The sequence below is a fragment of the Ramularia collo-cygni genome, assembly GCF_900074925.1.
Source record: "Ramularia collo-cygni strain URUG2 genome assembly, contig: RCC_scaffold06, whole genome shotgun sequence".
In the NCBI taxonomy this organism is placed as follows: domain Eukaryota; kingdom Fungi; phylum Ascomycota; class Dothideomycetes; order Mycosphaerellales; family Mycosphaerellaceae; genus Ramularia; species Ramularia collo-cygni.
This window is the reverse complement of record NW_019716260.1, coordinates 930980-944497: the sequence shown is the minus strand read 5'-3', so window position 1 is coordinate 944497 and position 13518 is coordinate 930980. Positions and strand designations below refer to the sequence as shown.

The 13518-nt window shown below is 51.3% G+C and overlaps 6 protein-coding genes; 3 read left to right on the top strand and 3 right to left on the bottom strand.

Annotated features, from left to right (window-relative positions):
• Positions 1-440: 440 nt before the first annotated feature.
• Positions 441-1736, top strand: RCC_04725 (uncharacterized protein; the record flags this gene model as incomplete). The annotated part of the gene is made up of 1 exon (XM_023770002.1): positions 441-1736. The coding sequence occupies one exon, from the start codon at positions 441-443 to the stop codon at positions 1734-1736; it is 1296 nt and encodes a 431-aa protein (XP_023625770.1).
• A 1904-nt stretch (positions 1737-3640) lies between these two features.
• Positions 3641-4627, top strand: RCC_04724 (uncharacterized protein; the record flags this gene model as incomplete). Its single annotated transcript, XM_023770001.1, has 1 exon — positions 3641-4627. The coding sequence occupies one exon, from the start codon at positions 3641-3643 to the stop codon at positions 4625-4627; it is 987 nt and encodes a 328-aa protein (XP_023625769.1).
• A 95-nt stretch (positions 4628-4722) lies between these two features.
• RCC_04723 (related to alpha-L-arabinofuranosidase A precursor) lies at positions 4723-7142 on the bottom strand (the record flags this gene model as incomplete). XM_023770000.1 has 6 exons in its annotated part: positions 4723-5399; positions 5519-6025; positions 6081-6170; positions 6221-6437; positions 6492-6953; positions 7005-7142. The coding sequence occupies 6 exons, from the start codon at positions 7140-7142 to the stop codon at positions 4723-4725; spliced, it is 2091 nt and encodes a 696-aa protein (XP_023625768.1).
• An 813-nt stretch (positions 7143-7955) lies between these two features.
• RCC_04722 (related to positive activator of transcription) lies at positions 7956-10446 on the bottom strand (the record flags this gene model as incomplete). XM_023769999.1 has 6 exons in its annotated part: positions 7956-8595; positions 8688-8922; positions 9052-9240; positions 9322-9472; positions 9523-10339; positions 10391-10446. The coding sequence occupies 6 exons, from the start codon at positions 10444-10446 to the stop codon at positions 7956-7958; spliced, it is 2088 nt and encodes a 695-aa protein (XP_023625767.1).
• A 384-nt stretch (positions 10447-10830) lies between these two features.
• On the top strand, positions 10831-12630 carry RCC_04721 (uncharacterized protein; the record flags this gene model as incomplete). Its single annotated transcript, XM_023769998.1, has 1 exon — positions 10831-12630. The coding sequence occupies one exon, from the start codon at positions 10831-10833 to the stop codon at positions 12628-12630; it is 1800 nt and encodes a 599-aa protein (XP_023625766.1).
• A 101-nt stretch (positions 12631-12731) lies between these two features.
• Positions 12732-13472, bottom strand: RCC_04720 (uncharacterized protein; the record flags this gene model as incomplete). The annotated part of the gene is made up of 1 exon (XM_023769997.1): positions 12732-13472. One exon carries the CDS (start codon positions 13470-13472, stop codon positions 12732-12734), a length of 741 nt encoding a protein of 246 aa, XP_023625765.1.
• Between the last annotated feature and the right edge of the window lie 46 nt (positions 13473-13518).

Here is a 13518-nt window from a genome sequence, read left to right as displayed (position 1 = left end):
AACGACTTTACTATTCCACGAAACAACCACATCAAAACACCTCATTGAGTAGCGTTCAAGCGTTCCGTCTAGCTACAGCCCACGGCATAATTCGCACTCCTTTGTTTAATACAAAGCATCCCTATTGCGGCACATCTTCATATCAGGAGTCGGAGAACAAAGCATCGTTATTGCAGCACGTCTTCCCATCAGGAAGCGGAGAACAAAGCAGTCCCTCATGTGAGACATCCTTTTGTCTACACCTATCTAATGTCTTGTCTGTAACACCATACGCATTAAGAAGACATACATTATTATCAGCTCTTGCCACAGGTCTCGGCACACTTCGATCCCTTTTCGGCTCTTTTGCATACCGCTGACCATCTAATCGATACTGCCCGGCTGCAGGCAGTCACYAACAGCTGTCATACCCACGAGCGATAGGCTCCATACTCAGTAACATGCCGTCCTCGCACGGCCCGCCACGCCGACATCACCACCACCAAAACTTTCCTCCCCAGCAGTACACTGATTTGAGAAGCAGCGATATCTCACTATTAGCACCCTTGTTCGGACCGAAGCCAGCACCTACATCACCTACGTATGCGGCATACGAGTCCAGCACCCGCAAGAAGATCAGTGAACTACCATCTCACCTGCGAAGTAAACTAGCCATACTCTCCACATTCTGCTCCGTGCACAATAAGTTGAACTCCCTCCCCATCACAAGCATTCTCACCTTCATGCAGAATGAGGTTACGCCCGAAKCTCTCTTCCACTGGGCGCCAGTCGAAAAGACAAGTTGGTTAGACAGAAAGACTCTCGCTCTTCTCGAAGAAATGAACTCTGTCTGGCAAAGTCCCGCCGCCTTCCAACTTGATTACTGCAGACTTCCCAACTCTAGGACTCGATGGAATTTCATAAACAGCAAATGCGCAGCCTGTAAACTCGTCGAAGTCGCCAACAACGTCCCCGGAATCGTGGCTTTGGGCGGTTGCGTGATAGCACGTCTCGATCCCGCGAATTGGAAGAAGAGCAAGCGAATCCAATGGTTTGAAAAGTGGATTGCCGCCTCGGTTGAGCGAGAAGATCAAACCGAAGGAGTGGTAAAAGCCATGTGGGAATGTGGCGTCAAACTCAGGAATGCCATGGGAACAAGCGACGCGCCAGGGAAGAGAGCTTACATCGATGACTTTGTGGCTCAGACACGGATGCCGCTGAGACCTGCGCGGTCCGAAACGCAGGAGAGTCACATTGCTGATACAGCACGGCTAATGAGCGATAAAGATGAAGATGAGGGCTCGGATACGCAGTCTATCAAGACGATTCGGAAACGATTCCCACCGATTGCTAAATCACCGCCACCGCCGCCGCCGCCAGGAGCTAGTGTCGCCGCTCCTACTCCCGAGCAAGCGCCTCCAACAAAGCTGCCGACGCGGTACATACCATCTGTAGATTTCTTTGGACGAGCTCAGCAGAGTTTCCACGCGGATGACACAAAGACTTTGCTGAATCCGGCGGCTCCGATAACGCCACCGGCACCTCTTCGTCCCACGACATCCAAGCCTGAGGGATATCGGGTCGCGTCTTCAATTTATTCGCGTGCTACTGATGAAGATGATGATCGGGAGAGATGGGGTAGTCAGGAGGATTGGTTTCGTACTTCGGTGCTTGAGGAGGGGGAGTTTATTGATTCTTATAGTCGGTCTTCGAAAGGGGCGAGGGACGTTCAGCCTGATGAGCGGGGGTTTATATAGATGGGATGGGTGGTCTGTCTGTGGGGAGTGTTGCAATAGACGATCTCTACTGAATAATGACACTTTGACTTATGATGTTTTCAYCATCGCTGGCATTGCTGCTGTAGCTGCTCAATGGTTTCGTTAACGTCGATTGGCAACCCCACAGCCCACAGGCACTTATGACAATGACCTTGAGCATCGAGATGTATGCAAAAGGGTTCGATCACCGACGATTGGCCTCAAGACCGACCTGCGTTGGAGATGATACACTACCCCAACCCTAACCCTACCCCGTCCTTTGACTTCAACGTCACCATATCGATCATCGCAGTTGAACCCACATTTGCATTCACACATTCATCAACGCAGTCATGTACGCGCGATCACTTCGAACTGGACGTTGCGGTCAGGCTCGTGAATGCTGTTCTTCCCTCGTACAATAATGAATCTTTTTCGCGGCGTAGGTGCGGTGCAGACGCCAGCCAGGCTGCAGACTTGTTGGGGAAGGCACGATGCCTGCCACCTTAGAAGAATCGACAGCAAGTCGACTCTCACACACAATCATTCATACACACTGTTTCACGTACCGTTCGTTGTTGGGAATATGTTGTCAAGGCCTGGATAAGTCACGCGAGATATTTCACATGTCTATACTCACAGTAGGGTTAGAAGACATGTTTCACTACTTACCTATTATCGGACAGGGAGACCTCTCGCCACTYAGCAACGCTTGTGGACCGTTGTTCGTTTTCTGGAGTTTGCTGTTCGTCCCCACCATGACTATTCTGATCAGGGATCTGGCCGAGACTGTCATTGAGAAGTTCCGAAGAATCGCATCTGGATTGGCTGACTTCACCGTGTTGCCTCAGAAGGCAGTTTGGAGGGCTGTAATAATCGATGGACATCCCTGGATGATCGAATGCCTGTAACAAGGGGGAAATCGGTATAATGCGGAGGATGGCGATGAAGACGGACTACCTGTTGGACCAGAGGATACTGATACGTCGCCAACCAAAGCCAAGCTGGCAGATGAGAATCCCTCTTTTAAAGACCTTGCGGAACGACTCAACAAGGTCATATGTCGGACAGCAGACGATGTCAAGAAGAAGCGCAAGGGACACTACTTTCACTTAGCTGATTCGATTCACTGCGAACGAGGCAGAAAGGAGGGCTGATGACGAAGGAATGATCGAATAGGGCTGGATTGGTGAATCGTCTCCCATGATGGTCGACTACTGGCCACTCATTACGAAACCCAGAGCTGTTGATATGAGTAATTTCCATCAAAGACAGCGCCCTGAACTGCCATCCCACCGGCCACGTCAGAAGCAATTGCTGGCGGACCATGGGAGAATGGATCGAACGGCACCATCGAGGCGCTTAGCCTTGACATCGATAAGGAGATTCTCTCCAACGTTCGAATCAAGGATAACGAGCAGGTGTACCAAGTTCACCGCAACAAGCTCAACAACACATGGAAGAAGGCCATCGATTGATTAACGGACCACTCTGCTAGTAGCAATAACTCTAGCAGGCCTAGAAACGACAAGTGTGCAGAGAGCGAGGCCTCAAGACGCTATGGGCATGATTGATGATGTAGTATGCAGATGGATACTCCTCATATCGACGGCTATCCTGATGTGTAATCATCATAGCGACAGCGCTGACGAAACAWCCTTAGGCTGCGATGAACGCCGTTTGTCGGCGCTTCATCTTGAAGCCACATAATCACTTTGCTACAACCCACACCCCAAAAGAACTCTCTGGAATGCTCACCTGGGACGAGCTCCTTGTTGTTGGTCGCTTTCATCCCTTTTACCAGCAAACGAACCCCTTCTTTTATGCTCACTTCGCCCCGTCGCCTACAAAACGAGGCCTCAACCAGCCTCATCACTCCCATATTCRGACATCCAAGTCCCGAAATGGTCGTCAAGCAGTCAAGCCGACAAGATGAAGACCCTCTTGGTCTGCCGATGAGTACGAGAAAGCCAGAGCAAGCACCGGCTTCAGCACCAGCCGATGGCCCCCGACAGGTGGCGAAGACAGCTGAGATAACAGCAGCAATAACTCCAGCAATCACTCCAGCTCCCATGACAACTAGCTCTACCATTCGAGAAGCCTACAAATACATCAGAATTGGAACGCTGCCCAAGTATAGCGATGTGAGAGAGGAGGACGATTTGATCGACATGATCTACGTGGTCGTCGCGGAGATTCAGCGAGAGCCCAAGCCTATTCGATATCTCGCGGTACGGTCCTGGAACATCAACGGCATCCTGACAGGCAGCTATACGAGGCCTCAAGTGCTCAACCAATTGCAAGGCATCGGACTGGCAGTAGATCCTTTCTTCGCCACCCTGAATCCGGCACAAATGGAGAGCTCTCTGCTCCTTCCATGGGACGAAGTCAACCCAAACGAAAGACCTCGAGATGCTCCTGTCAAGCCGTTCCGTGCCAAGACGATCACCACGCGACCTTGTGATATTCGGAAGCTGGAAGCGGGCGAATGCACGGCTGTTGTCGACTTCGTGGACATAGATGGTGCCATGAATGGCTTAGAGCTGCGTGTAAACTATCAAGTCGGCCTGCAATCCACAGAAACCCTTCAGGAGGTCCGCGATTTCTTTGGAGGTTCAAGATTTGAGGCCCCGTTGGAGACATCGCGCACTTTGGACGAATTGGTCCAGGATTTCAAGTGCCAATTCCACATATATGTGCTGCCTCAAGGAGCTGGGAAGAGGATGCGCCGCTGGAATGATGTGATGGGGTATAAATTTGGTGCATATCTCAATGAAGACATGTGGAAAGTCCATAAGCAGATGTTCATACAGATTGTCATTATGAGAGAGCGGAAGCTGAGAACGTCCAGGGAGTTGAGCAAGATGTTGGCGGAACGGGAAAGAAACTAGCCTCATAGCGGGATATGGAGGATTAGAGCGGTCTGTTTTGTCTACTTTCCAAGTATGCAGCTATTTCAGCCTACAGAGTTTGTCGATTTCATAGTCTAGCTTCTGAACTCGAACGCTCTTCCCGATGCTCTTCTCTTCACTGGACTGTATGCCGGCGCCGTCCCAGTCCCACTGTGCCCGATCTGTTTGGCATCAACATCCGTGTCCAGAACTCCCACGCTCAATTCTGGCATGCTAAATTCAAACGAGCCTTCTCCGCTCGCAGTAATGATCTGGGTGTTGATGTCCACCRCATTGATGCCCGTCGCAGGATCATTGACAGCATACGGGTCGCCACCGGGGTTAGTCAGGACAGTCAGAGCGGCTTGTGTACCAGGTTGAACGCCCTCAAATTTGACAGACACCGGAACATCCTGACTATCCGTGGTATTGAAGACCGCGCCCTTCCACACCATGGCATTTCTTGATTCATCCTTACCAGCGCCATAGYAGAGTGGACCGAAATCCGCCGTCGCAGGTAAAGTGTGCGTGATTGGGTGATGAGCGAGCAGAGACCAGACATACCAGCTGACTGAGCGCGTCGTCGTACTGGCGTCATTCTGAAGGAGTGTCACGGCCCACTGCCAGCGGTTGGTGTTGCGAATTACAGGGGCGTAGAATGTGGCGGGGATGCGATCCGAGTTGCGCTCGTAACCTATTAGGGAGACTGCTTCGCCCACTGCACCAATCCACCATGGGAATGCGTATAGACCACCATCCCAGCGGGTACCACCTATAGAGCGAAGGATTAGCTATGTCTCGAAGACGTTTACCATGCGGACAGAGGCACGGTGTAGCTCGAGAGATACTTTCGAACTACCGCGTATACCTTTCTGTCCTTTACAATCTTACCATTGGGATGCGAGGCCGCAACTTCGCCGACGATGTGTCCGATATCGTTATCGAACCGATTGAACTCCTCGACCAATTCATCGGGCTCACGATATGGGTGATAGTCTCCAATAGCGCCTAGAGGGAAGACGAGTCCCTCATTGTTATCTTGGTATTGGAATTCTCCAGGTGTTGCACCTGCGCCTGGGTCAGAGGAGGCGCTCGATGATATGACTTGGATATCCGGATATGCTTCGGTCAAAGCGTTGTAGAACATGGGGAAGCGGTAGGCTCTGTAGCTGGCCCAACCTCCGGGATATCCTGCTAGCCAATCTTCATTGCCGACCTCGACATACTCCAGCTCAAATGGTTCTGGGTGGCCCAACTCGGCACGCCGGGCGCCCCATGTCGAGTTGACTGGCCCGCGGATGAATTCGATCTGGTTTAGAGCATCGTCGATGAAGAATTGTAAATCTCGTTGAGGTGTGGTGTCGCCATTTAGCGCGAGTCCCGCCCAGACACCAAGGACTGTGAGTGAACTTGTCAGTGGGTAGTAGATCATAGTTTGACCAGCATGACTTACTGATGTGGCAGCCCATGTCCTCCGCCCATTCGAGGTATTCCATCAATCCTAAACCGTGAGTCTGTTGATAATCCCATACACCGGCGAAGCCTTGCCACGTCAGTGAGAATACCATTCCTACGAGTATAGCTCAAGCTTACCTGGTCTATATCGGAGGGGACCGATTGAGTCTTTCCAATCCCACCAAGTTTCATTCGTAGCTCCTTCAAGCATGTTGCCACCCGGGAAACGAATGAATGTCGGATTGATCTCTTCGAGAGCCTCGGCGATGTCAATTCTCAACCCGTTCTTGCGATTTTTGTAGGTCGGCGGGAATAAACTAATGAGGTTGAAATCAAGGAATCCAGTCGATGCAAGCTAGAAAGTAATCAGTATTCGATACGACGATAAATCGCCGGGGGGCGGACGTACAGTGGGATCGAAGGTCAACGTGAAGGTGTTGTTTGAATTTGGAGCATCTCGTTCTGGGACGAGCTCGAACTCATGCTCTATCCAATCGTCGGCAACGGCTTTGGATGCGATCTGAACGGATCCAAAGACGTCTTGTGTCAAGTTTGATTGGAGAGATGCAGTGAATTGGCCGGTGTAAGCACCACGAACCCAGAAGGATCCCGTGTACTTCTGTTGCTTGACACTCATGCCCCAGTAGCCGTCATTCTTGAAGCCAACGGCGCCCGTCCCGTTTCCTGCTGCAACTCGTATTGAATTTGGGAGGGCATCGGAGAGCGGTGTTTCCAGAGACTGGATACTCAAATTGGCATTGTTTACGGGAAAATACCCATCCAACAAAACTGTGTAGTTTCCTGTGGCCTGGAAAGCTCTATTGCGGATGAGCTCTGCGTAGATACCGCCATCTCCGCTGTTATTGATGTCCTACGACATGATTTAGCTCGTGCTTTTCAATACAAGCATACTTCAACAAACCTCGTGAAGGAAGCCATATCCATAAGGGTGTCCCTTAGCTCCAGTTACATTGCCACCAGCAGAGCTAACCACGATATCAACAGCCAACGACGAGGCAATGTAGCCAGAAGCCACAAGAAGATGTTTCAACCCAACCATGTCAAAACCACAAGCGAGRCTGCGACACTTTCGGACTCCATCTGGAAGGAGCCGACCTTGCTTTAATATGTTGTGGCATTGGAACCCACATCAGCCGGGGCCAAGGCCATGGGCCAGTGAGTAGTAAAATGACCCCTCATCTGTGCCCCATAGTGTAGATSTCGGKKSTMRSYKWMTCRTTWMWMMMWARATCATTGGAGCGTTGTGCCTATATACGGAAGAATACAGCGTCATCGAGGTTCGCATTTATCCGGTACTCTGGGGTATATTGTAGATCGACCTTGGCATCTGACTTGGCGGATCCTCGGCCCTGAGAGCAGATGATGGACAACGTAGTACCTCCTAACATTTGCATTTCCAACATCGGTTCAAGGTCGATCGAAGGATGCGTATGCCAGGATTTAGTCTGCAGCGTACATCTTTTGGGACTCGCTGGGACGTGATTTTGAACGTCGCAAAAAAGCACAACCAAAGGCCTGGTCAGATGGTATGTGAATGCGAGAGGGCGAAATTCTTGCGGGAACCTCGTTGAAGTCTGCCTCATTCTCGGGCGCTCCTACGTTCATTCCTTCCGTGCGTGTTGTGCCTACCCTTGGTACCTACTTTCTAGGGCTTGGCTTCCTTGGGCAAGCCAAGGAAGCCAAGCCGATCAATGAAAGCGACCGGTCGGCGGTCAAAGGTTCTGAGAAGGAGGTAAGGTAGGTTGAAGTGAATATTGCTTGCTGAAGTCAGACTCGCTGGCAGGAGGCAGCGTCGTAACACAACCACGAATTACCAGCTCTGGCCAATGACTACCTGTAGTCTGTCCCTTTATCATGCACCAAATATGTACTCGTCTTCAAGCTCGCGAGCGAAATCTCGAAGAAAGTCTTGTTCAGGCGATGCTCCAGGCCATTCGAAAGCCTTCTCGGCGAGAAAAGTCTCAATGAATGGGTTCCCAAGCGGACCCTCGCCGGAGATATTCTCTCCATTCAACAATGTCTCGGCCAGATTCCAGTCGATTTGTTCCCCGAGAAACTCATCCGCTGAGTTTATAGAGGTTTCAGGGGGAGGTTCCTGCTGCCCAGCGTAACTCATACGCTGCAGTGTAGCTGCAGTCACCTTCCTTCTCTCGGCTTCCCTACGAGCAGCGCCGACGGTCGATCGAATGTTCTGTAGTCGAGTCAAGTAGTCTTTCGCCGAGACATTTCCGCTGCCTGCCTGAGCTGTGAGGAGGTTGAACGCCATCTGTACAGCGTCGGAAATGGCGGCTGTGGGCTCCATCACTGCGGCAATGATGAGTATTAATGTAGATGAAAAGATGTAGTGTGCGTCAAAGTAGCCAAAGACCRCAAGGTTCCCTTCCACAAACAGCTTCGAGAGCAGTTGATTGGTGGTGCGAGCTGCTTGGATGCAGCTATCAGCTAACGCGTGAGTCGTCTGAGAGAATTTCTGAGTGTGGTCGATAGCATCCCTGATGGAAGAAAGACGTCAGCCACTGCAAAAACACAGGCWATGCTCTGACGGCAAATGAAATAAGCTTTGAGCGTTGTTTCGTCAACTCACCTAGTGGCCTGATGCCTTGTCTTAAAGATATGGAGAAGGATGGGCCTCGTGGTTTGAATTATGCACAGGTGATAGTGCATGTGTAGAGTGTAGAGATCTCGAGGAGGTTCCTCGGCGTGGAAACGAAGTCTCGGGGGCAACTCATCGTCCCAGCGCYTCAAGTCGTTGAGAACACGATGCACGCGTGAAACAAAACTGATCTTGCTGTGATTTGGCGGGCAGTAGATGTCAGTTACTGAGAAATGGTCAGCGCGGATCGCATTAACTTCAGCGCATAGCCTCCATGCAAGTCACTGCATAATCGGTGCGCAGCTCTTTTCTCGCTCAACATGCCTGTTAATTGAGATCGAAGTCGGGTACTCACATATACTGCCTGTTATCCTAGCTAGCTTGACATGTGCCACTAGATGCACGGGATCACTGAACTCTTCCTGTTCGCTGGCAGAAAGTCCATTCATAGACGGTAACTCGACGTCAATGTCGCTGTCTTGTATTGCTAGCGGATAACCCAGCTTGGAAGAAGTAAGTCTGTCGAAAAGATACAGTGTCCACCCTGGAAATTGCGAAATCGTCAGCTGTCTCCTGCGAAAGAAGACGAGCGAGGCGAGCCTTCACTCTTCTCAACCTCACTTACATGTTCTCCTCCGGTGTTCCCTATGGATCGGATCCATGGTACTTGCTCCAGATTGAGTCCGATGTAGACCTAGTCCAATAGCGAGCCTCATAGCAATGCCACAATACACATGCGAAGTCTTGACTCTACCTAGAGCATTGGCATAGTGGGACTACGTCTGTCAGTCAAAAGGTGCAGACGTTTTAAAGTATGGAAACTCACCAATAGTATCAAGATCTGGACCTGTTCGAGGGAGGCCTCCTCATACAGGTCTTGCAAGAGCCGGATCGACAAGATGAACCATGACATTCCAGGAATCTTGTCATCTTCAGGATTTGACTTGCAATTGGAGTACAGCTCACCCAAAGCGAGCAAAGCGAATAGATGGCAGGCCCAGGCTACATCCGGTGCCTGCTTCGAGTTGTAGATTCTGTCGAATCGCTCAAAGAATAACTTCTTCAGCATTAGGTGATAGTTGCTTCCGATAAATCGATCTACTCTGCGGACTAGCAATATAGCCTGGGCTCTATTGGGGAGCTGGAATGCGGCGTTCATACAGCGATTGAACACAGGATGAACGACATGATCGGGAATCGTATTGGATGAAATTTGAGTAGGGTCCATCGATACGCATTGGAGAAGCCGGTCTCCAAAAGCAGTGCACGCGGCCTCGCCTACGAAGACTGGTTCGGATGATGCCTGATCGGAGAAGAGGCCATGCTGAGCATCCAGCAGCGGGTTTGGGAAGGGTTCGACGGTCGTATGGTCAGTGGAATGTTCTTCTCGGGCGGCAAAACGCGGCTCATACGTGCTCGCTTCTGTGATGGGCGATCTGGATGCCGCCTGAGCCTTGAGGTCGCGTGTCTCAGCCTTGAGGTCGCGTATCTCGGCTTCGAGCTTCTCTAATGTACTCTCCGGGATTGTGATGTTTCTGTCCCTCGGACGATAGCGGCATTCGGTGTCTACTCTCGCAGATATGCATCCTTGGCATGGCAGCTCCCCGGAGCACTTTATCTTATGCGAGTGGCATCGATCGCAACTGGCCTGTCGTCAGCCGATGGCGAACGGGCGGCGTCGATGCATCACATACGCCACAGCCCGCCGCTTTTGACGTTTTGCTGCGTGAAGTCCGGGACTACTGTCCATACTGCAATGGTCCTGCAGTTGATAAGAATAATGTCTCGGTCCTCATGATTTTGGCTGGTTGATGATTCGGCGAGACCGTTTCCCAAGAAGTTTGAACATTCACCTCAATCGAAGCTACCGCACAAAAGCTGCAGCATTGGAAAGAGCGGCCGTTGGTAATAATGTTGCTCAACACTCCCTGTCGTGTTCGAAATTGGAAATTGGAGTGTAGGATGTTCTCAAGCAGATTGGTTGCAATATCATCCGGACCTGACTCCGTTCAATCCCCACTAATTTAATGCAGCCCTGCCGGAAACCCCGGTCGGACCAGAAAAGATGTAAGCCACCAACATTTCGAGCTTTACCAAGCTCACAATGACAGCAATGTTGCTCTGAGAAAGAGCTATGCGGACACGGAGCTCAAGATCTTACGCCCTCGAACCGCGCGACGCTTATGAGATTGCTGGTCATGGATTGCTGGACACCATAGAAGAAAGCTTCTATCTGGACGATGAGTCCGATGAGGAGGCAAATGCAAATGCTGAAGAGCAAGACGTAGGTGGGGAGGATGTCAGTTCAGGCTTGAGGAGCTATCTCTGGWGTGAAAAGGAGTCGCCATCTCTGGAATCTCCGCCCAAACGCTTGCTCGTGAAGTTGCGAATCCCAAGCACATATGCTTCATCGCTGACCTCGCCTGGGCTTGGTGGAGATGGTCGTGTGGGCGAGGGTGAGCTGGACAATGCCAGACTCCAGGAAGGAGTATCTAGCGACAAGCCGATGTTGAACAACGAGCGCCCACGCCTTGTTGTCGTACTCCGCATGCCGCGATCTGCCGGTCAGATCGAGAGTACAGACCCGGAGCACGCCATCCTGAAGCTCGATCAGCAGCAGGTCTCTGATGCTACCAGAGAAGTCATCGTTGGGGCTGTGCCAGAGGTGCCAGAGGGAGAAGGCGCAGTTGAGACTAAGTTAGAGGCAGAAAAGGGCAGTGAAGAGCTCGCGGGAGAAGACCAGAAAGAGCGAGTTGAAGCAAGCGCACATGTCAATTCGAAGATGCACAAGCAGACGAGACTTAGGGACGAACTGTTTCCTATACAAATCGTCAAAGCCGGGCTGGAGCGGCATGCTCGTTTTGAGAAAGATCAGAATTTGGACACTTGTGAGCCTATGAAGCATCATGTCGAGCACGAAGCCACGCACACTCCCGATGGGCTACCACACCACATTGGGATCCCTGGTCCCACTCGAGAAGTTCCAGCAGCAGAAGCGCAACTGGAGTCTGAGGCGAACATTGATGCGAAGATCGATGAAGTATCAATGGGTAGCATTTTGACACCTGAGGCAGGCGCTCAAGGCCCGGTAGAAGCTGAGCCTTCTCTTAAAAAACAAATTGGTGTGCATAACCAGCCCGAAGTAATCGACCGTGAAGACGAAGTCGATCCTCGCGAAGACGAGGTCAAAATCCACAAAGACTTGCCACCTAACACGAAGGATGAATCTCGAATCGAAAGGCAGCCAAAAGATAACTCTCTGGAAGCATCAGAACATGATAGCTCGCTCGGTGACAGTAGCACTGGTAGCTCTCTCGCCGATGACAGTGCTTGGCCCACAAAGACAACATCAGAGGAACCCACTGCGTCTGTCGTACCTACGCCACTCACTATGCCTTCCCCGGACCTTCACTCTCCCACACCATCGCCACCGCCATCACCTCACACTCAGAGCAGAAAGCGCAGTCTTCCTCAAAATGAGACAGGGGAGACGGAAAGGTATGGTCGCAAGAGGCAGAGAGTGGTTCAGGAGTATGAGAGCGCGGAAGTTGGCATTACGAGGCAGAAAGAAGCCAAGTGTGAGATTGTGGTAGCAGCAAGTCCGAAGGCTCAGCAGAATCAACGGCGGTTCCCCAAACCCATCATCGGCATTGATGAGCGATTGCACGTTCCTCGCAGTGCGTGCGAGAAAGCGGAATCAGCTGGAAACCGTTGCTCCCAATCCCATAGCATCGCTGATGATCGGGATCACAGATCTCACCACCACCAGCAGGTGAGAAGACCGGTGCAGAAACCCAAGAGAAAGCCGATTGCAAAATCGGGACGACAAAGGTTACTGGAGCAGCGAATGTCCTCTTCCTCACAGCGTGTGCGAGGTGGTCCAAAGCCTCATGCGAACGCGCGACCCGCGAAGAGAAAGCGGCACGGATCATGATGTTGCTGTACATTTGTATTTGTATCGTGGCCAAAGGTATATGCTGCCTGCTGTACATGTAATGTCGTAGCTCATATCACATCACATCATATCATATCATATCATGTCATTACCATATTATTGCAGACCCAGTCAAGCACCTCTCCATACTCTMAAAAATCGCACAGGAGTCCTGGGGCGACTCGTTCCAGATCTTCCAAATCCAACCATGTCCCGCCCAACTCGCTCTCATCGCCTTCCACTGCTGCCTCGAGCTTTCCGTGCTTGGCTCTGGCTATGGCTTCCCGTACGAAGATCTCCATATACTTTTGCAGCACTTGAATGGCGTGCTTGTCGATCTTGGTGTTCTTGTCGGTGAAACCTTCATGTAGAAGGCGTAATAAAAGTGCCTGGGGAATTGAAGGTGTGGGATCGGATTGAGATGGCAGTGGGTCGTCGTCTGCATCTGGTCTGGATTGTGGAGCTTCGTGGGAAGAGATCAACACTGGCGAGATTCCTCGCTGCGCAGCGTTGGACGGCCTTCGCCGAGCTGCTATTGGCTTGCGTGCGACTTCTTCGAGCTCGTCATCGACTTCGTGGTCGGAAGAGATGGTCTTGCTGCTATTGTGCTCTTCATGGTCTTTTGATCTGCTGCCCGTATTGGCCTTTGAAGCAGATGTTCTCCTCGCTGCTGTCGGCTTTGGAGCTGGAGGTCGGGAAGCACCAATGGAGGTATTGGAATCGGTCCGTGGGACTTTGGACGGTCGAAGCGGTTTAAAAGGAGGTGCTGGGCGTTTTGAGGATGGGTAGATGACGGTCTCCTTGGCCTCCTTGCCTTTTCTACGTATAGGCGGAGGCGGCATGTTTGCAGTTCGAGGGATGATGTTGGAAGTTGTAGCAATTGGCATA